Source organism: Staurois parvus, unplaced genomic scaffold (genome assembly GCF_062004578.1).
Source record: "Staurois parvus isolate SC_StPar_1 unplaced genomic scaffold, SC_StPar_1.0 ptg000175l, whole genome shotgun sequence".
In the NCBI taxonomy this organism is placed as follows: domain Eukaryota; kingdom Metazoa; phylum Chordata; class Amphibia; order Anura; family Ranidae; genus Staurois; species Staurois parvus.
In genome coordinates this window covers 13,815,697-13,838,307 of record NW_028317971.1, presented here as the reverse complement: position 1 = coordinate 13,838,307, position 22,611 = coordinate 13,815,697, and the positions used below count along the sequence as shown (strand labels likewise).

Here is a 22,611-nt window from a genome sequence, read left to right as displayed (position 1 = left end):
AGTGTGGCAGGGCTGCGCAAAATCACGTGTGTATGTATGTGTGTGCGATTTCTCATTTCCAGGTGGGGGGCACCAGCGCAGCCATTGGTGGCTACAGATGTCAGTCACCGTGTCCCAGCCGGGGATTCCCCGCCGGCACAACAGAGGTCTCTCTCCTGCCAGCAGTAACATGCTGCTGTGTATTTCTCTGCACAGCATAGAAATACACAGCAGTATGTTTCCCTAGTAAAACACACACAGTAAAACAGTGCACAGTTAATCCTTTGATTGTCCCAGATGTTAACCCCTTCCTGCCCAGTGTCATTAGTACAGTGTCAGTGCTTTTTATTAGCATTGATTACTGTATTAGTGTCATTGGCAGTTAATTCCGCGGCAGTGTCAGAATGCCTGCCGCAGACCAGCTATAAGTCGCTGATCGCCATCTTTACTAGTATATAAAAAAAAAATTCCAGTGTATATATGCCGCGATTTGTAGACGCTATAACTTTCACGTAAACCAATTAATTTACACGTATTGGGATTTGTTTTTACTGGATATGTTTTTATAGCAAAAAGTAAAAAAGTATTTTTCTTCTTTTTTCAAAATTGTCACCCTTTTTTTTTTTTTTTATAGCACAAAAAATAAAAACCGCACAGGTGATCAAATACCACATATCATATTTGTGGGCAAAAAAGAACACAAATTTCATGTACAGAGTTGCATGACCGCGCAATTGTTGGTTAAAGTAATGCAGCTCCGAATTAAAAAAACTGGCCTGGTCAGGAAGGGGGGTAAATCCTCGGGAGGGCAAGTGGTTAAGGATGAGGATAACCTCTTCAATGCCTACACCCTTTTCAGAAATGGCAGCTTCCAAACTTCTGTACTTAACAGGTTTACTCCAAGCCTACATATGAGCATATACTCTGGAACAACTCTCTGTAGAATTAAATAGAATGTGGGCTGTGTATGCGCAGGCCCAGCAGAGAGGATTTTAATAAGTGGCTGTGTAGTGCTGACTAGGCTGCACAGCCAATATCTCATTGGATAGGGGAAAGGCAAGTATAAGGCTTTAAAGTGTATATAAACCATAGCAATTAAATAAATTCTCTTGTTTGTTCTTTTTGGTTTTTCAAAATTTCATATCGGTTTGTTTTCACAAGAAGTCTGATCGGCCTCGCTGTTCTTACCTTGGGCTACAAAGCAATTAGTTTCTATATTGTGAAGGTGAGGAGCATAGAAGAGAATACTGTAGGTTAGAGACAGCTTGGCAGAGCTGACAACATTTGTTATTTTAGTCCAGAAATGGCACAGTGTCAGCTACAATGGGATATTGAAGCTATGTGCAGATCAACCATTATTTTTCTACACTTGCAGGGTCATTAAAGGGATAAAACCTGGGAAAGGTGCATGTATTGCAAGTCCTGCATTTTTTGCCCTGATGTACTTTACATCTTGGATGTAATTTACATTCTTTGATATACATATGGCCCGTCGAGTGAGCTTTTACAAATTTGTGTAGGATATACAATAAGCACAATCTCATTGACCAACTAAGGAAATATGAAAGACCGGTCACAATGTTATCATTGTCACTTATGTTAAATTCTATAGGTTACAGAACTTATTACTTTATATATTCTATAAATGTTCTCTTTAATGAACTTGGAGAATTCTTAAAATGGTACCCATCTGCTTTAGCTTGCCATAAGCAGGCATGTCTCACGCTACAGTAGTCTTCGTGACATCTACATGAGCTTCCTAAAACCACCTGCATTTATCCTCATCACCTGTCTTGCCATTAAAAATGTCCTCCATTTTCATTAGGAAATAGATTGATGCTGACTTGCAGCCCTACTCCAGGATATTAGCAAACCCAACACACACACCTATTCTTCTAACTGCTGGTATGAACAAAAGAAAAACTATCCAAACTGCCATTTTTACTTACCTGAAGCCGATGTCACTTCATGCTGCCGGACTGATCCTCCTCTCTTTTTCTATTTATTTCTGGCAGTTCTTAAGGTGTCCACATCATTGCCTGTGTGATGTGGACACTTCCTGTTAGTGGAGGCGACATCTCCGGCAAGCGGGGTCCTCTCACTTACTGTAGGCTGTAGAGAGAAGAGAACTCATTTGGGGGGGGTGGTAAGGGGACCGGTGCCCAAAAAGCTAATGTGTGGGGAAAATTGTCATGTTTCCAGAGCAATGAGAAAGGCACATGGAAAAAAAAAGCTTTGGCTTTTATCCAGTTCACTGTAGGATGGCTTAGGAAGAGCTGTTTGGAAGCAAGAGTGAGCCCTGTGGTGCACAATGCACTATTTAAACTTGATTTGCAAGCTGGGCTTTAAAGTGATACTAAAAGTTTTTTTTTCTCCTCTTAACTTTAGTATCATCCACATTGTAATGTGGACAGGTGCCTCCTGATGTACCTGCACAGCAGGGAGAATGAACAGGGAAGGTTTTTCTTTTATAGTAAAAAGCAGCACACATTACACACATTAACACTTGTTAGGCACACACTTAACCCCTTGATTACCCCGAGATGTTAACCCATTCCCAGCCAGTGTCATTAGTACAGTGACTGTGTGTAGTAGTATCTATGATCACTGTATTAGTGTCACTGGTGACGTCCTTGTCAGATTGCTTGCCACACTATCACAGTCCCATTTTAATTTGTGGATCATGGCCATTACTAGTATGAAAAATTCCAGTTGTTATACCTTAGCTTGCAGACGCTGTAACTTTCACACAAACCAATCAATATACACTTGCTGGGATTTTTTTTTTTTAACCAAAGACATGTAGAATACATTTTGGCCTAAACTTATGAAGAAATTTGAATTTTTTATTTTTTTTTTTAAATTGGATAGGTTTTATAGCAGAAAGTTAAAAAAGGTGTTTTTGTTTATATAATAAAACATACAAAAAAACAGTGGTGATCAAATACCACCAAAAGAAAGGTCTATGTGAAAAAATGATAAAAATGTATTTTGGGTACAGCTCTGACCACACAGTTACCAGTTAAGTAGCGCAGTGCTAAATAACAAAAAATGGCCTGGATATGAAGGGGGTAAAACCTCCCAGAGTTCAAGTGATTAAAATAACAAACCTGTCATACCTGCTCTGTGCAATGATTTTGCACAAAGCAGCCCCGATCCGATCTGAGGTCACCTGCCTGCGCTCCTGGCTCCCCTGCTCACACCCAAGCTGGCCCTGTGAGTCCATAAGACACACAGAGCCTTCTCCTTCCTCTGTCTTTACAACCACTGTAACTGACAGAATCGGTTTTATGCCCTGGAAATGCTATGTGGCTGGTTTTTGTTCATATCAGGCCATTACTAGAGTTGAATTGAACTGTGGGGCACTACCCTAGGCTTTTCACAAGCTAATGATTAAAGTAGAACTCCAGGCTTGCAGCTGCAATTGAAATACAGATGTCGACCATTTTGCTTTCCAAACTTTTTGTTCAGGCACCTTTGCCACACACCACACAGCCAATCAACTTGTCCTTTGTTAAATTTTCTAATTTTCTATGTCACCCCTCCATCTCCAGGTGCGAATAGCACAATAAATCAACCACTTTGCCTCTGTTCCGTGTACAGAGAGGTGATTCAGAAAACCGTAATCATCCTGGCTATACAATGTGACAGAGATGTCTAAATAACAAGGCAAAACAGAGTTTCAGGTAAATTTGGACATCCATTTCAGCTGCACGTTCATCTGTTTTGATTTAAGTTCTGATTTTTGTTACAAATACATGCTTTAATTTAGAATCATATAACGTCAAACAGGCCATTTTGGCACCTAAACAAGGAAACAATTCTTGCATATCTACAGCATAAGTGAGAACTCCCAAAATGCAATGAAAGTCGCCCACTGCTTACTTCTGCTGTCATTCGCCTGCCAGGCGTGTACAGTACACAAGGAGGCAGGGCAGATGTTTGAAAAGTTGAAAGTGTGCTAACAAGACCTTTTTTTGTTGCCTATAACCCACCATTTTCCAACTATCATTTCTGTCAAATGTTCATTATCTGCAGTCAAAACAAATGAAACAATGATGGCTGTTTGTTGATGTGGTCAGTGAGAGTTTTTATTGCCATGCTTATTTATATGTTGCCAGCCCCTTTTGTCTTGTAGATAATTAGAGAAAGGCACTGATTTGATGCAGTGCATGTGAGGCGGCTAGTGAGGTGGGGTTCAGTTATCCTAACTGAAAGTCTTTTCTGCCCTCCTTAACAAAGAATGGCATACTTTCATGCATGAAGTGCTTGAGATAAAACAGTGATGTACAGTGGTAATGGTTGGTACCGTACAGGGCAGCTCATATTTTAACAAACTCCTCTAAGAACTGAACCACACAGGCTACTTTGTAGTGTATGAAGCTAAAAATAATGGTGTTCTTTGTAGCATGTTACACCCTATCCCTTTCTCTTCACATACAATAATATTTTGTTGAACTTTGCTACATCTAAACTATCACTTAGGCCTAATTGCCATATGTAAAGGGTTCTATAATTCCTTAAAGGCCAAGTTCACCTTTGGGGAAAAAAAAAATGCACTTTTTTTTGCATAATGAGCCTGCAGACCATTGCACCCGTGATCAGCAGATCGCAGGTTGCATTGTCAGGCTCATTCAGACTTTCAGGATAGCTGTCTGCTCATATCTTGTACGGGCAGGCAGTTACTTGTAAACAGGAGTAATCAATGAACTACTAGAGTTCTCATCAGCACCCTCATAGTTCATTAAGAACTACGTGCCATCAGCCGCAATGGCTGACGGTACTTGTAGGCATTCATTCACAGGAAACTGAATGAATGATAGAGCCGTGTGGGCAGAGCCTTGTTTGCTGTACTGTTTTCAAGTTGTGACAGCAGGTGTGGGGAGAGGATCTACCACCCGCCATCACAGGGAGGGGGGATCAAGAGTAAGAGGGAGCAGATGCTTGAACATATTACATGGTCCACCCTAAAAACAGATGGAACTTGTTACATGTTCCAAAGGTGAAATTATTCTGTAACCTGGGCCATATAAGTGATTTATTTTCTGATTTCGAAGAAAACGAGCAGATACCTCAATCTACGCTAAGAATGTACGGACAAAATTCCTCCTGCCAGGCTACTGTGTTCTGACAGCCGACACTGCCAGGTGTCAGAATATCTGAACAGTGCCTGTATCTGATTGGCTCTAGGAGCTGTTCTGCTGTCAGTTTTCCAACAGGATTCTTCGACAAAGGTTGATTTGAACAATCAACCTTTGTTGAATGAAGCAGTGTTGGGAGGGCCCTACACTGTTGAAATTTTGGCTGAGCCAGCAGGAATGAGCTGAAATTTGAGAAGTGTAAAGCCAGTATTGCACTTGGTTCCAAAAAAAATTTAGCCACAGCAGAGATTGAATGATTTTTCTGCACATGAAAGCAGTGCAATCAGGGGAGCGAAGACAAATAGAACATCACATTTTCATTCATAAATTCCTTCTTCTACTGTTCAGTAGCAGAACCACACATGTCAATGACTGCTGCTTAGTTGGGTGTGTTTTTTAAGTGGAAAACTATTGCAGCAGCATGATAAATCTGTACAGTTGTTTGCATAACTGTCGCAGTTGCCTGTCCAGGATTGAAGTGTTCAAACTTGCAAACGCACACAAAAACTGTTGCAAATCCTTTTCTTAATGAGAGACTGCTGAAATTGCTACACAGCAGCTGATTCTGTTGATAACTTGTTTGACAAATCATTATCTCAGCGTATCTATTCTGGCTGTTTGTTTAGACAGTCATGTGCCTATCAACATACTATTATGAACCAGTAAACTTTTTTTCAAAGCATTTTGTGCCCATAGTGTCCTGATCAATAAGGCACAGATGGCAAATCAATGCAGTAAAACCTTCTGAGACCATTATTACACACAATCCACAAGCTTAGTTGTACACAGACCAGCATATGTAAAGGCAGTATTTTGACTTTGACGCAGCAGCATTGAAAACAATCCCAAGAAAAAGACTGACTGCAATGTAGTGACAGGGACAGAGATTTGCTGGGAGGTAACATCTGTTAATAGAAAGCAGGGCACCAGAGACTGTGATATTGTTGGTTGAGTAGAACTCCAGGTGACCTTGTAATCTAAGCTTTTACATTTTAAGGATAATTTCTATTTACTCTGCTGTTTTCACTGCAGTAAAATTCTGTTGGCTAAAATGTATGTGCACGCAACTTCCCAATGCACACAGAACTGCAAGCTTCTTGGAATAAACATTCTTGCATTAAGCATTACATTTATTATCTATAAGACATCTATAAGAGAACTGACAGCTTTATCAATTCTGCAATTTAGCCCAGAACTTCTACGCTACCATAGTGAGTGGCTCATCCATCACCAATGCCTTATTGTAGCATTACAATGAAGGAAACATTTCTCTCCATAGCAGCAAGTAGAGATGTTTTTTATTCAATGCAGAAAGACAATGAGCAAAGGTATTTTCTACCCCAATCTGGTTGCTAGGATTTTTATCTGCAAAGATCTCCGTATTACCCCTTACCACAAGAAGGGGCCTGCAGCATACACTACAGCACAGTAAATTACAGCCCTCTTTTGATGGGTATGGGAAACCACAATATATTGTAAGATGTACACATACCATTTTCTAGTTACAATCTGTAGACCAATGATGACACAATATTAACCCTTGCTTCATTTCCCTGTAGTGAGATTTGTGTTCTAGGGTCAAAGACTTGTGGCTTATATGAACAAGCTGTTATTTACTACTTGTTAGCTAAGAGGATCTTCACATTGCTGTCACTTTACTGCAGCAAAAGACAAATCAGCATAAAACAGTTATAAAGCATCTCCTTGCTTGTTTCCTTTGTATCTTGCAAACCCTGATGAGTTAACCTAGGAGCATTTATTAACCCCTTTCCTAACCCCTTCTGAGATTGTTTTTACATGTCAAAGCACTGCAGACCTTTTCAAATACAAAAGGATTGCACACAAATTCAGCCTCAGACCCAGCCAATCTAACTGCTCATGCTGTTATCACACATTTTCTCAACAAGAAACCTCATCAGCCTGAGGAAGGGTTAAATAGATCTGCAGGAGTTTGGTGCAGAGTGGAAAGATGCGCCAGCTCTTTAGCATCCTGCATCGTGTGTTTGCTAGATGTGTATACTGGAGCAAAACACTTTGGTTTTTTTTTTTGTTTGTTTTTTTTTTTAATTTCTTACGATATTCTTTTCTTTTTAGTAGTGACTTAGGGATCCTAGGTATTGCAAAGCAGACAACCTCAGCCACATAAGGTGCCTTCATACTCTGTATGAAAAAATAATTTAGGAATGCTGTATTAAAATAACTGGTATAACAAATTATTTCCCTCAAAGTGTCCAAAAATTCCTTTATTGCATTTAATTTTTTTTTCGTTTGGCACAGTACAAATTTGTGGTGCTTTTTCCCTTTTTGTTTGGTTTTTTTTTGTTTTTTTTTTTTGTTTTTTTGTTGCAAAGATTGATCTGGGACTTAACAAAAAAAATTTCCTTAGAAATGGGGTGTTGCTCGTATATCAGAGCAGTATTTTTTTTTCCCAAAAACGGTGATTGCATTCAAGGGTTTCTTATTTTGGCTTCCTAATTAAACAGGGCTAAACCTTGAATGTAGTCATTATGGCACATTTAACAGCATACCTTATATAATTTTCTGTCTATTCATTACACCTCTTTAAATAGAACTTACAAGTTAGAAAATAGTTTTAAATTTTAATATAATCTGTTTCTCTCATCAGCCCATAGATTTAATATATAAGCATTTACAAGAAAACAAAATTGTCTCTCTCTTTCTGTACAAAAGTTGCTGTCTTTTGTGCATTCTATTGCATTTAATTTGAAAAAAAGTCATATTTGAGTTTCCTGTACCTTCTCTTTTGTGTGGGTCTGAATTATATAAGGTTCAGAGATGGTTGTAATTGTGGAGTGTAGAGAATTACCGATACTGTTAGCCGTCCAATGGGCCCCATGATGTGCTGGCTTGTAGGTGTTAAAGTTCATATGGTCGTGAATGGTCGGCAACACAACCGCCCCCTCACCTGATACTCCAGTGGGACTCCCACTTGGGATGTCTTCGTCCACTTGGATTATCTCGACAGTTCGCGCAGCCGCCACAGTGCTCCTCTGTTGATGCCTTTTTCGTAGTTTGTAAAACACTATTAGCATGGCGGCTGCCAAAAGTGTGACTGCCACAAAGCAGCCAATAATAATCTTGGTGGTTTTCATTACCTCATCCAGGCTAGTTTGCATTTTATCTCCAGCATCTGAAGTTGGCACTGCCACCTGTTTGGGCATTTTGGTGGTCTGGACAAGCACGGTCGTAGTGGTAGTATATGCTGGCTGGTACCCCGTGGAAGTTGTTGGCACCGGTTTGATTATCATAGAGATGTCCTCGGGAGCCATATCCGTGGTCTCCACAGTGACAGTAGTGAAGAAGCTGTAGTTTGAAGTGTTGAGCTCTGCGGTACTGACATTGAGATAGGCCGAAGCATTTGAGTTTCCTGCCACATTGGTTACCATGCATGTATAGACCCCTGTGTCAGTGAGCAGTACATGAGAGAAGTTTAACGTCCCATCATTGAGGATGGTAATTCGTGGATGATTGGAAGCGTGGCTTAGCACAGTACCGTTAGGTAGCAGCCACCTAACAGATGACATGGCTGAAGTTCTACACTTGAGTTCTGCCACTCTTCCTTCAGAGATATTTAAATCCCTTGGCGCGTCCATAATAAATGGGGCTGAGCACTGAAATGATGAGTGGTCCACCTCAACCACATACTTCCCCTTCATGTGCGGTGGGGAATGGCAGCGACCACAGCACGTGGAGTTGGTAGGAATATATTCTCGCAGCCAGGAGGCGAGCCAGAGAACATCACAATCGCAGTCCCATGGGTTGTGGTGCAAATGTAACTCCACTAAGTACCTCAAATGAGCAAATAGTTCATGTGGAAGGGATGATAAGTTATTGTGGGCCAAGTTCAACTCTACTAAGGATGTCAAATCATCAAAAGCATTGCGCTCTATGGTGTTTATCTGGGAGTTCATAATCCACAACTTTTTTAGTGCTCTCAACCCATAGAAAGATCCAGGTTTGATTTCAGGAAAGTTGTTCCCAGAGATCTCTAATTCCTCTAGCCCTATCAAGGGTGTAAGGTTTGGCATGTCTCTGATATTACACATTCCAAGGTTGAGGTACTTTAGATTGTACAATCCCTCAAAAGCTCCCTCGGAAATATATTCCAACTTTTTAAGTTCTCCAAGGTCCAGGCGCATCAGTGATGGTACCCTATTGAAAGCGTAGGATGGAATGCTCTCAATAGGGTTATTCCTGAGCCACAGTTCTCTCAACTTAGAAAGATACTCAAAAGCCCCGCTGGGGATTACAGTCAGTCTGTTGTCAAACAACTCCAGAGTGTTGAGGCTGGCCAAACCATTAAAAGCCCCAACCTCTATTTGACGGATAATGTTTCTACCAAGTTGTAACACCTCCAAATGGTGAAGATGCCGGAAAGTATCCGCTTGGATCATGTGGATGTTATTCTCCATGAGATTGAGGTACCTTGTGTTAGATGGGATACCTTGTGGTACTTCAGAGAGGCCACGTCGCGTACAGACCACTTTGCTAAACTGGTTACTGCAGGAACAGACAGAAGGGCAGTTTTGCTGCCCTGAAAATGCTTCACAGGGGATCCACATTTGCACCATGAGGTAGATTACAGAGAATAGGACGGCCTTCCAGGTATGGTGCACAGTTACCAGCCACAAGAAATTCATGATGTGGCACGTTCATAATTCACCATCGTCTGGGACTTGGCATGGAAACGAGAACTTGGCCCTACCCAGGCTTCAGGAGGCTGCAAATTCCCTTTTCCATCTATACACAGGTGGGAGTGGTGGTCAGTAGGAGGGATACTAGACAGTGAGACAGCCAGCTTTTAAAAAGATAAATGGCAAAATATAATTCATTATACAGGTTAAAAAAAAAAAAAAAAAGCGAAGGAGTTTAATTACAATTACCTAGGAAAGGAGGATCTTTTCATATTCCTCGTGCCAGTGCCTCTGTCCAGCAAAACTGTGGGCTCTGTTTGTCTTTCCATATATTCCTCAATTTAATTACTGAATGAAATTACAGAAGGTAATAGGCATGTGATGATGATGGTGATGATGATGAGAGGCAAAATGGCTCCTTCAGTAGATCCCAAAGAAGAGCACAAAAAAGGGAAAAAAAAACAAATTAAGAGAAATGTAAGAAGGGAGTGAGGCCCACTTGGCTATGCAGGTGCATCATTCTGCTGTTCCCCCGGGACTGGTGCCTTTTGCAGTTGAGCTATTCGTCCTTGGATTCCACTGCTGTCTCCGACAGAAGACTGGAGATTATCCATTTCTAAAAGAATACAAAATGCAGCTTTCAATAGATTTTTTTTTTTGAGAATTCAAAGAAAGATGCACAATTCCAAATCTTTCCAGCCCCTCTAATTCCCTTTGAAGGGCGCTGTGTTTTCTCAGTCTCCTAATATTCCATGGGTATTCCTGCAATAGACAGACTGTCTGCAGGATTCTGGTTTGTACAAAGAGAAAGGCAGCACATTGCAGGCATTGACTGCTGTGTTTTTTCCCTTTTCTCCTTGCTGCCTTTTTTTTTTTTTTTTTAACTAGCTTTGCTTTCCAAGCCACGGATGCAGCAGCTGCAGCCTCTCTCTTGCACACTTAGCAATAATCCACCAATATCTCAGAGGAGAGCAAGTAAAAGGGGGGTCAGATGTGGGGAAAGGAGAGCTGGTAGAAAGTACGCTGGAGAGGGGAACACACACACACGCACACGGTCGCACACCTCAGTGCTGAGCCCTTGGTTAAGATTGGTCCGGAGAAGGGACAGATTTCACAGCCTTTCCTCTCCTGCCTTGTGGAAATCCCACTGTAGCTCCTTTTGTAGTGAGGTAGTGAGTTGAGTGCTTCTCCACGTTTTACCTTTAATTTCTTGTCCAGTTGTTGTAGCAGCAGGAGAGCAGGCAGCAGCAGCAGCAGCAGCACAGGCAGCGATATCAGAGCTCCGTAGCATTTTCCTCTGTTAACAGTCCTCCTCTTTCCCTGTTTGCTTGGTGTTGGAAGCAGCAGCCAACCAGCCAGGCTGCTCTCTCATCCTTTCGTCCTTCAGTCAGAACGTGGATGTACTGCTGACGCATACTGTTCTGTGCTGAACATTAGCGTGATGCAGTGCTCCTATGTATTCACACTGCTCCCCTCCCACTCCTCCTTTCCTTTCCCTCTAGGGGTTAATGTTCAAAGCTTCCAGCTAAGTTGCATTGGCTGCTTCACATTCCCTTCCCCCTTTTATCTTTTTTTCTTCTTTATCTGGGAAAGGAGTTAAACAGAGCAGGCAGCCTGAGTTGTAAGAGTCCACAGCTTGCAGAGACTGATGCTCCTCTGGTTTTCTTTCAGTAAAATCAGTTAATGATGGCTTTCAAGTGCTGTACATTTTTTTCCCCTTCTCCTCTTCTATTGCATGTTCCATCCTCGTCTTAGCCTGCATTGGGATAAATGCAGAAATGAGGCTTCAGCTGCCAGGGGCAGGAAGGATGCGATTGGCTCTTCTGCCAGTGCAGCGTCATCAACGCCAATTGCTGACTTTGCTTCCCTTTGACGGCAGGGGTAATGTGCACCCCCTGGTCCAGCTCCCACCCTTCTACCCCTCTGTCAGCACACTATACGCACGCCCCCAAGTAGAGAGAAACAGTCAGGAGCAGCTCCAATCCACTGGAGTGGCTGTAAAGGAAGGGGGAGGGGGGCTATTTGGGAGTAAAGAAGGCAAGCGTTAATGCCTGGTAAAGCTATTCTATCTGCACTCTGGTGTTTAACCCCTGCACTACAAACTGGCTGTATCTTGGGTACAAATGTGACTGACATACAGGATCTGCAGAATAACAGAGCTCAGGAGGCTGGGTTTCCGTTCTATGACCTGTTCCTCTGCATGCTCTCATCAAACCAACCTGTGAATCACACTCGCTTATTGCTCTGGAGCAAGCCTTGAGAAGCTGCATCCTCATGTACATGCTGTCTCCCCCTATGTGCGCTCGCAAGGAAATGCCTGCTCCTTCCAGCTAGCTCACCGTCAGGTGGAGGTGAATTCATTGCAGGACGCAGAGAATCTCTTGTTACTGTTCACCTGCTGCTGGCTCCTGAGCAGTTTACCATGATCTCCTACTCCTCTTCACACAGGTAAGTAATATGGCTTGTAAGCTCATTAGGAATGCAGTGAACACAAAAGCAGTTGTGCCCAAGTGAATGATGCTTGTTTTGATGGTCAGGTGAAGTTTTATGTGTTATTTGCAAAAATTGTGTGTGTGTGTGGGTGGTGTTGCTTTCCTAAAAATGAATTGATTTCCTTCTTTAATCTGACCTTTCTATAGAAATCTCTGAAGGCTTCCTGTAGCAGTGCACATGAATATGGAGTGCCACTGAGCACTTTAAACTGCTTTTGCCTCTTCTTGCAGGAGTTGGGGAGCCGAAATGTCATTTGTTAACCTCCTGTGAGAAATTGTGCTTTGCATAGTTACTTTTATCCCTAAAGCATACTCCAATTAGTCACTATGCTAGCTAGTTTTCTTTTATGGGGGCCATTGCATCTTTATTACATGCTTTAAGCAATCTTTACATAGGTAACTGGAACAGAAAGCTAAATTATTTTTTTAATAGTATGGATTTGCTGTTTTTTTTTTCTTTTTTCAGAGAATTGATTATGAAAGTTGTTGTGGAAGTTGCTGATAAAGTTTTAGATTTTAGCCCGTGGCTTTACCCAGAACAAAACAGGAGTTTGGTTACAAATAGATATGATAATCTGCAAAGCATAATATCCTACATCAAACACAAAATAGTTGTTTCGTATGTACAATAAATAAACACATATATATATATTCCCAGTATGTGGTGCCCAATCCACCAGTCACTTAGATTTCATTGGTGCATAAATTGCTCATTTACAGACCTCTGATCTTTTATAAGGTCTGCCTTTGCAGTTTTGAAGGAGGGTGTTATTATTTAAATGCTATTTTCGATTTTATATCTTGCAGTTCTGCTGAATTGATTTTAACACTTTCACCACCAGAGGGACCTGCAGATTAGAATTGCTTTCTTATTTGAATTTGATGGCTTTATTTGTAAAGGCTCAACCAGCAACTGATAATTGTGTTTATGCAGTCAAAGGTGAATCGGTAAAAATATGGATAGTTTTCAGCAACAATTTAGAAGGCCAAAGCTGCTTGTGACTAGAGTATGTCAGATTGATGCTGCCTCTTTTGTCAACACTGACATTGATTAATTTAGTAACATAATGAATTAGCCAGTACAGCAAGTGCAATATTGATATTTTGAAGTGGCAGCATCTTATATATGCGGCTCCTTAGCCAATACCTGCTAAGAAAGAGCCACACGGAGGCAATGGTTGTGTGTCAAATACCAGGCAATAGTAGGAAATGCAGTGCCTGTGTAGTGTCCTACATATGTTGCTCATAAAATTGTCATAAATTCACATAAGCCAGCGAAGACAGTGCTTTGCTCATCGAAGCGCCTCATGCTGCCTATAGGAATTAGAGAAACAATTACAATTCCATGTCTGCTCTACAATATCCTCTTTACAATCCACTGATAAATGTAATAATTAACCTCTAGCTGTAGTGAGCTAGGTTTAGATGGAGGGACTTTTTTTAAGGATTTGATTACAGATAAAAACAAAATAAGTCCCAGAATAGGGCTAATGGGAGGCATTTGTTGTGCAGTAATAGCTGAACGTCGTGAGGATTTCCTGCATCAAAACCATTGAATGCTCGCCTCATGTGGGCAGCAATCCTATTACTTCTAAAAAATGTAGAAGCCATGTTTACTGCTGGAAATAAAACAACCAAAGCTGAGTGCTGGGTCACATTTACTAAACTGTGCTATGTGCACCTACCTTTTTTTTTTTGCTAGCCATACAGTTTAGGGATTAGTATTTGATAACGGCATGTAGCTGCAGTAATGAGGAATTCTGTTGCTCATTGCCATAAAAATATCTTTATAGTACAGATCACACCTAAATGATGCTGGACTTGTGCATTCTAAACCTATGATGTGTGTCCTCCCATGTATTAAAACAACATTTAATTAAAACCCCTATTGCATTCACTAGGGAATAATGTTGCTTAATGAAATCCATTAAAATGAAGGTATTAAATGAAAAATAAAATAAATGTTTCAACAAACCTTAATTTGTTACAAAGCCTTCTTTAATTGTATTTTTTTAGGGGGGGGGGGTGCAGGGTTTACAGGCTGTTGGATCCCTTACAGACATGTCTGTGGTTTCCGGGCACTTCAAACAGACCTAATCTTCCATTTAGGATTCTGTCAAAACTGCATTTTGTGGGTGCTCTAAAGGGAATACTCTTGATACCTATATAGGTCATCCCCTTTAGCACAACCTATGTAGCTGCAGCTCTTTGGGAGTTCTTGGAAAGCAAAGGTTCCTAGAGATAATTTACCCCTTCCAGAAATCTTTCTTCTCCCATCTGTTTAACCGGATACTGGTTGGATTTATGCTTCTTTCGATACAGTATAATATAGCCATCATGCTGCAGTCTGATCTATGGACTTTATCATAACCTGTGGAGGAATGTTTATCATCCAAGCTTTTTTCAGTTATAGAATTTATACTTTCATCGGGCATGTGTTCAAAATTTTGTATACTGGATTTTCTTTCACATGTCTGTGAAAAATATACTCGTAAAATGTGAAATATTTTGCCTTACAGAAGCTGGACAGCGTGCTACATCTTATACCTTTGTACAGTGTGTAGGGTTGCTGCATATTTAGTGATTATTTTTTTCTTTAATTTATTTCCCCCATGAAGGCTGTTGTACAATGCTGAAATTAAGGGAAACCAGAAGCCAGATATAAATAATAGTAGCTGTGAGACTGAATTTGTCCACTAGTAGATCATTACCTTCTACTTATACTTTTTTCTTCATTTCATTTTGGTCAGTTTTTTTTGTTTTGTTTTTCCTTTCCTTGTTTGTGTTATTTACCAAATGGATGATACCTTGTGGAGCCATTTCCTGTGTTTTCAATTAAATTTATTACTGCATGTTATCTTCAGCATAGTGTGGATTTGTTATTAGTGACCTTGGTTAGTTCATAGATGTCCTTCAGTGGGGCCATACAGTAGAAATGAACAACCGTTGGAGTAGGTGATTCAAGTAAACCTGGGCTCTTGGTTAAAAAAAAAAAGTAAGATTTAATTTATCTTATTACACTGATCTGTAAAAAAAATTTGGTTTCTGCAACATTGATATAAAATATATCTAAGAAGATGAGAACCTAATATAAAGAGCCTATCATTTTATTCTATGTCATTCTAGCAAAATTTGCACAGTAATGTGACCTGCAGAAAATCTGTGATACCAGGGAGCTGCTAGATTATTAGCTAGCTCATTGCAACCTACCTCCAATTTAGGTCATATTCTGACCTTTGCCAATACCACCTTTCCACTGTGCAATAATATTACTGTTATTGGCAACTAAGGCTTGGTTTCTGGATAAGGCCTCATGTACACATGAACATCAGAGATGTTAAGCTCTCCTGGCAGCAGAAAAACGCTAAAAACAGGTTTAAACGCTGTACCTTTTTAGTGCTAGGATGTTATTCATTTGATTGGCCAAAGTATTTGATTTGGCCTAAACGTTCCTCTCCTGAACACTATTCTTCTGCGTTCAGGAGAGGAGCATTTAGGCCTCCTGTACACGTGAACTCCCCTAGACGTTAAGCTCTCCTGGCAGAAGAAAACCACTAAATGTTGCAATAACGCGGTACCATGTTTAGCCGCGTTTAGTGCTTGGACGTTCTTTCATTTCATTGGCAAGAGTATATTCCACTGACATGGATAAATGCCCAAGCGCTAAAAGTGGATAGCATTTGGATGCATTTAGCCATGTTTACATGTGATTTTGCCGTGTTTCGCCTTTTTGGCCAAAACGGTCCTCCCCTGAACACGATTCTTCAGTGTTCAGGAGAGGAACGTTCAACTGCCTCTAAACTCTGCTGTTCCTAAACTCTGGTAAAAATCTATGTGTACATGGACACACCGACTCTTGAGTTTTCAGGGTCTTTGGCAAAAAAAAAATTGCCAAAATGCCTAAACTTGCGTTTGCGAACAGCAGTGTACATGAGGCCTAAGGCTGCATTGAGGAAAAGTAGGGGAACTTGTTGGATGCATGAAACAGCATTTCCCTGAAAGCAAAAGGTTTTTGAATGCACTATGTGTCTTGTTACTCAAGTTAGCAAGAGCCATTGGCTCAGTTTATAAGTTTATTCATAGTGCATGTCACTCAACATGAACATGAGAAAGATGGACATTTCGGGTGGAAGGATAACGTGGTGTGTGCTGTGGTGCAATGGGACATGGCAGCATTGCATTAAATATTAGGCATGGCTTAAAGGGTCCAAGTGATGAGTGTGACAAGTGTAGGTCAAGCGAGCGTGGGGGCCATTCAGTTATATCAATTGCTTCATCCTCCAGGAACTGCTTGCATACGCTTGCCACATGAGGCTGGGCATTGTCGTGCAACAAGAGGAACCCAGGACCCACTTCACCAGTGTTGGGTCTGACAATGGGTCCAAGGATTTCATCCCAATACCCAGTGGCAGTCAGGGTGCCATTGTCTAGCCTGTAGAGGTCTGTGTGTCCCTCCATGGATTTGCCTCTCCAGACCATCACTGACCCAACACCAAAATGGTCATGCTGAATGATGTCACGGTAGCATAGCATTTTCCATGGCTTCTCCAGACCCTTTCACGTCTTTCACATGTGCTCAGGGTGAACATGCTCTCATCTGTGAAAAGCACAGGGTGCCAGTGGCGGACCTGCCAATTCTGGTGTTCAGTGGCAAATTCCAGTTGAGCTCTGTGGTGTTGGGCAGTGAGCACAGGGCTCACTAGAGGATGTTGGGCCCCAGGCCACCCTCATAAAGTCTGTTTCTGATTGTTTGGTCACAGACATTCTCACCAGTGGCCTGCTGGAGGTCGTTTCCTAGGGTTCTGGCATTGCTCATTCTGTTCCTGCACAAAGGAGCAGATAGCAGTCCTGCTGATGGGTTAAGGACCTTCTACGGCCCTGTCCAGCTCTCCTAGAGTAACTGCCTGTCTCCTGGAATCTCCTCCATGTTCTTGAAACTGTACTGGGAGACACAGCAAACCTTCTGGCAATGGCACATATTGATGTGCCATCCTGGAGGAGTTGGATTGCCTGTGCAACCTCTGTGGGGTCTAGGTGTTTCCTCGTGCTACCAGTAGTAACACTGACCCTAGCCAAATGAAAAACTAGTACAAAACTGTCAGAAAAGATGAGTAGGGAAAAAAATGTCAGTGGCCTCCACCTGTAAAACCATTTATGTTTTGGGGGTAGTCTCATCTAGTGCACCTGTTGTTAATTTCATTAACACCAAAGTAGCTGAAATGATTAACAATCCCCTCTGCTACCTAACTGACTAGATAAATATCCCAGGAGTTTAATTTACTTGATGCTATACTCTGATTAAAAAGTGTTCCTTTAATTTTTTTGAGCAGTGTACTTTAAGGAATGGGCTACAGTATGTGACACAAAGAATGGCGTGAAGAGTAAGGTTACATTTTACTTACTATTGGCTGTAGGCTGACTGTCTACTTTGGCATTGTTACTCAGTTGCCTATTGTATGGTGTGGGGTCTACTGGCTTACTTAGACTACTGCAGGAGTCCTTTGCTCCTGCTGGCTTGAGGTTCTGGCTCCTCTTTCATTTATTAGGTCACTTAATGGCTACTGGCTTCCACACTTCCAAACCACAGGTCTGTATTGGTCTCATCCTCTTGCAGGCTTGCTGCTATGGGGGCACCCGCTACTCCATGTGTCCACTCACACACAGAGCTGTGACTTGGCCCTGCCCCCCCCCCTCTTCTCATTGGCGCACTGGTTGCTGTCTCAGCCAATGAGGCCAGGGAGTCCAAGTGCACATTGCTGGAGAGAGGGGACTTAAGTGAGTATTAGGGGGACTGGGGTAGCTGCTGCACAGAGGTGTTTTTTTACATGCATGCATAGATTGCATGAAGGTAAAAAAGTTTGAGCCTTTACAACCACTGTAACTTGAAAAGTTATTACTAATGCAGCCACCACATCTGTCTGGTAAGCTGCAATATATATGTTTTATTTCCCACTGCATGTACCATTTTAATATGCCCCCTCTACTCCTCCTTTTCACATTACTACCCTCTGTTCTCAAAAATCTCATGTCTTTACCTCTCTGCTCCAACCCAAAGCTTATACATATCACCCTCACTTCTACCATCTCCCTACTACTGCTCTCATCACCTCCTGCTAATACTTTACTCACCAGCTCACCCAAACACTAGGACAGGAAGACACGTGCACTCATATACATCCCACTCTCATCTTACTTTCCTCACCCTCCTAACCTCCTGTGTATATCTCCCCAAACCCTGGTCCTCCAGCATCTCACCCCCACACCAGGCACCCTCCTTCCTCCTGGAGTAGCCGCAATCCACTCAATTTAATCTCAATCCCCATGCTCCTAAAACCCACCCTCCCTTTTTCATGTGCACTTTGGAATGCTTGCTCTGTCTCATTAATAAGCTCATCTCTGTCCATGACCTTTTTGTCTCCCACTCCCTTAACCTACTAGCAATTACAGAAACCTGGCTTCAAGCATCAGATTCTGCTTCTCCCTCAGCACTTTCCTATGGTGGCCTTCTCTGGGCTCGCTCATCCAGACCCAGTGGTCGGAAAGGAGGTGGAGTTTGTTTGCTTCTATCCCCTTTTATTCAAGTCCTCCCTAACCCTCCCTCTCTATCCTTCTCTTCATTTGAGACTCACTGCATTCGGCTGTTTTCTCCCATTTCTCTGAGAATTGCAGTGATCTGTTGGACTGGTGTCATGCTTTCTTGATGACTTATCTGGTTGGCTACCCTATTTTCTCTCCTCTGAAATACCCACTATCATTCTTGGAGATTTTAACATCCCCATTAATGTGAACAACCCAGCTATATGCCAACTCTTCAACCTAAGCACATCTTTTGCCTTAACACAATGGATACAGTCCTCCACTCACTGTGATGCGAATACATTAGACCTTGTTTTCTCCCATCTCCCTACAACCTCACAAACACCCTCTTTCCTTTCTCTGATCACAATCTCATCACTTTCACAGTGTTCTTGTCTTCAAACACTTATCCCACCAAGCAGCAATTACCCGCAGAAACCTTCAAAACTTTAACCCTTCTCTTTTCCACTGTGCAACTAACCGCCTCTGACAATCTCCCCTGTCCTGCCCTGCCCTGACCTGGCCACTGCTGTCTACAACAGTTTGCTTTCCTCCACACTAGACTCACTTGCTCCTCTAACTACACAAAGTATCAGGCCCCACCCATTACAAACGTGACGTAAAACCAAATCTAAGCAAGCATTCACCCTAAATAAATCAGCTTTCTTAACAAACAGTTCCTCCATCCATCCTGCCAAACAAGCCTACATTGTCACTCTTATTAATACCTTATCATCCAATCCTCGTCGTTTCTTCTCTACTTTTAACTCTCTATTTTCTCCACCTCCACCCAGTAATTCACTCACTGCTTACGAGATTACAAATCATTTCAAAAACAAGATTGAAGCAATTCGTTGGGGCATCTCTGCTACACAGACATCCGTCCCACTTAGCGTACCTTATACTAAACCTCCCTCAATAGTTTCCTCTTTTGAACTTGCTACTACTGAAGAGGTCACTTGCTACTCAGAAGCCTGTCTCACCATGTGCCTCCTGGATCCTGTCACCTCTCAACTACTACGGTCACCCTATTCTGTCCCATGCTCCCTCACTCACATCTTCAATCTCTCCCTCTCTAATGGTGCCTTCCTCACCCTTCTAAAGCATGCACAGATCGCTCCCATACTTAAAAAGTCCTCGTTGGACCCCATCAACCTGAACAACTTAAGATCCATCTTCCTGCTCCCGATTACCTCTAAACTCTCAGAACGCTTAGTCTACAATCCTACCTGAGCTCCTACCTCACTGACAACAACCTTCTTGACCCTTTACAGTCTGGCTTTCGCTCACTCCACTCCACTCCACTGAAACTGCCCTTCTAAAACTCACTAATGATTTACTAACTGCTAAAACCAATGGCCACTACTCCATACTTTTACTATTTGACCTCTCTGTGGCTTTTGACCATCCCCTCCTCAAAAAACTCCACTCTCTTAGCCTCCAAGACTCTGCTCTCTCCTGGTTCTCCTACCTATCGCAGCGCTCCTTCAGCATTACCAATAACTCTGTCTCCTCCACATCCCCTTTCTGTAAGGGTCCCTCAAGGTTCTGTCCTTGGACACCTTCTCTTCTTCATCTACACCTCCTCCCTTGGTCACATGATAAACTCCCATGGCTTTAAGTACCATCTCTATGCTGATGACACACAAATCTTCTTTCTGCTCATCACCTCACCCCTTCAGTTTCCTTTAGCATTATTAACCTACTAAGTGACATATCAGCATGGATGTCCCTCCACTTCCTCAAACTAAATCTTTCCAAAATGGAGCACATTCTCTCCAGCCCATGACCCCTCCCCTGACTTCTCCATCAAGATTAATAATGCAACCATCAGTCCCTCCCCTCATGCCAGGGTCTAGGTGTAATCATAGACTCCCATCTGTCCTTTCAGCCCAAAATCCAATCACTGTCCAAATCTTGTAGACTAAACCTCCGCAAAAAAAGATACGCCTGTTCTTAGCCTCTGAAACCACTAAGCAACTTGTTCACTCCCTTCTTATCTCTCGCCTTGACTATTGTAACTCTCTCCTCATTGGCCTACCTAATCGCAGGCTATCCCCTCTTCAGTCTATCATGAATGCTGCTGCCAGACTCATTCACCTTACTAACCGTTCCATATCTGCCATCCCTCTTTGCCAATCCCTCCACTGACTTCCCATTGCCTAACAAATAAAATTCAAAGCATTAAGAATAGCATATAAAGCCATTTATAACTCTGCCCCAAATTACATCACCAATCTTGTCTCCAGATATCACCCAAACCAGCCTCTCCACTCCTCCCATGACCTCCTGCTCTCTAGCTCCCTTGTCTCCTCCTCCCATGCTCTTCTGTAGAGCCTCCCCCTCTTCAGGGAAGCCTATCCCGCCTTCAGCTAATAACAGAATCTTCTAGTCCTCCTATCAGTTCATCCCCCACAGTTATTACCTTTTGTACCACTAGCCCCTCCCTCTTAGATTGTAAGCTCCAAGGAGCAGGGCCCTCCTAACCCTCTTGTATTGAACTGTATTGTTGCTGTATTGTCTCCCTTTATATTGTAAAGCGCTGAGCAAACTGTTGGCGCTATATGAAGCCTGTATAATAATACTATTTTGTTTTTATGTGGGGTGGTAGAGTAGATATGCTTTATTACTTTCAAATTTTTCAACTTTAACCACTCTTCAGAGTTTTCTTTTAAATATTTAATTTCAGGCCATAATTCACAGACTTTTGTTAAGCTCAAGCCTCCAAAACTATTCTGTCAATTGACAGGCCAAGTCCTACAAACTGAAACAACAAGAAAAAGATATAGAAATACATATACTGTACGAGTCTATACTTTTGAAACATTTCCAATTGCGCAACTATTCTGATGACTTCTTTTGTGCCTTAATTTAACGCAAGACCTAACTCGTATTAGAATACATGAATGGCCCTAAATATTTAAGCTTTCCATGCAGACTTTTTTAGGTCATGTTGAAAAGGTTTACCTATTGATTTGAAACTTAAATTTAAGTTTTAGGTTTCTGAAGCAAGTAGTCTTGTCTTCTAGCTACCTAACTTCTATATCTCCATCTCGTGTGTCTTGGCTAATAGCATCTTGGCCACTAGTGTCTTCAAGCAGTCCATAGATCCCTAATTCTCAATCTGTGGCTTGAGGCCACGTTCCAATTTGCTTTTTGATCACCTGGATCCAGCAATCAGTATTTGTTTTCCCTGTCCAGATGCTTACTTAGACCTGAGCAGCATGTTACCTGTCTCAGTACAAAGAGTCATACCTTGTGATGGCAGTATACAACACAATAAAATCTGGAGTGCAATAAATGATACCTTTTTTATAAATCATTTAAGAGTGCAAAGCAGTCAGTTTAGGCGGAAACAAACACTGCATGGCAATCCTCTTCAAACAATCATACGTTAGACTTTAAACATTGTGTGTATATATCACTAATGCTTTTCCACATTTTCAGCCAAATTGGGATAACTGCTTTATATTTGTTACATGGTCTCATGTAACAAATGGTCTCAAAAAAGCAAATAAATAAAATTTGCTGCTTACCTTTTTAGATGGTCTCCTACTTCTTTGAGGGGCTGGGGAACTGCATTTGCCATAAATAACTGTACTGTGCTTGCAAATCTCATCTGGCAGATTTAAGCCGTGCATAGACGAATCGAAATTCATCTGGTTCAGTGGGAACTGGACGAATTTTGATCCATATATGGGCAGGTTGATTGTACTGAAGTCTGCCACCAGCAGTGATCATTTTATTCTGCTGGTGGGGAAGACTCCC

General features: G+C 41.8%; 2 protein-coding genes across 2 annotated transcripts in view; one reads left to right on the top strand and one right to left on the bottom strand.

Moving 5' to 3' along the window:
- SND1 (staphylococcal nuclease and tudor domain containing 1) overlaps window positions 1-22,611 on the top strand; it is a 987,097-nt gene that overhangs the window by 751,393 nt on the left and 213,093 nt on the right. The gene's annotated exons all lie outside the window — the stretch shown is intronic.
- Window positions 7,346-11,655, bottom strand: LRRC4 (leucine rich repeat containing 4). Its single transcript, XM_089676966.1, has 2 exons — window positions 10,025-11,655; window positions 7,346-9,939 (listed from the first exon to the last, which is right to left on the bottom strand). The coding sequence occupies exon 2, from the start codon at window positions 9,779-9,781 to the stop codon at window positions 7,856-7,858; it is 1,926 nt and encodes a 641-aa protein (XP_089533092.1). The 5' UTR covers window positions 9,782-9,939; window positions 10,025-11,655; the 3' UTR covers window positions 7,346-7,855.

Excerpts from the sequence above, each read along its gene's own strand:
- LRRC4 (XM_089676966.1), bottom strand. The coding sequence starts at position 9,781 with ATGAATTTCTTGTGGCTGGTAACTGTGCACCATACCTGGAAGGCCGTC.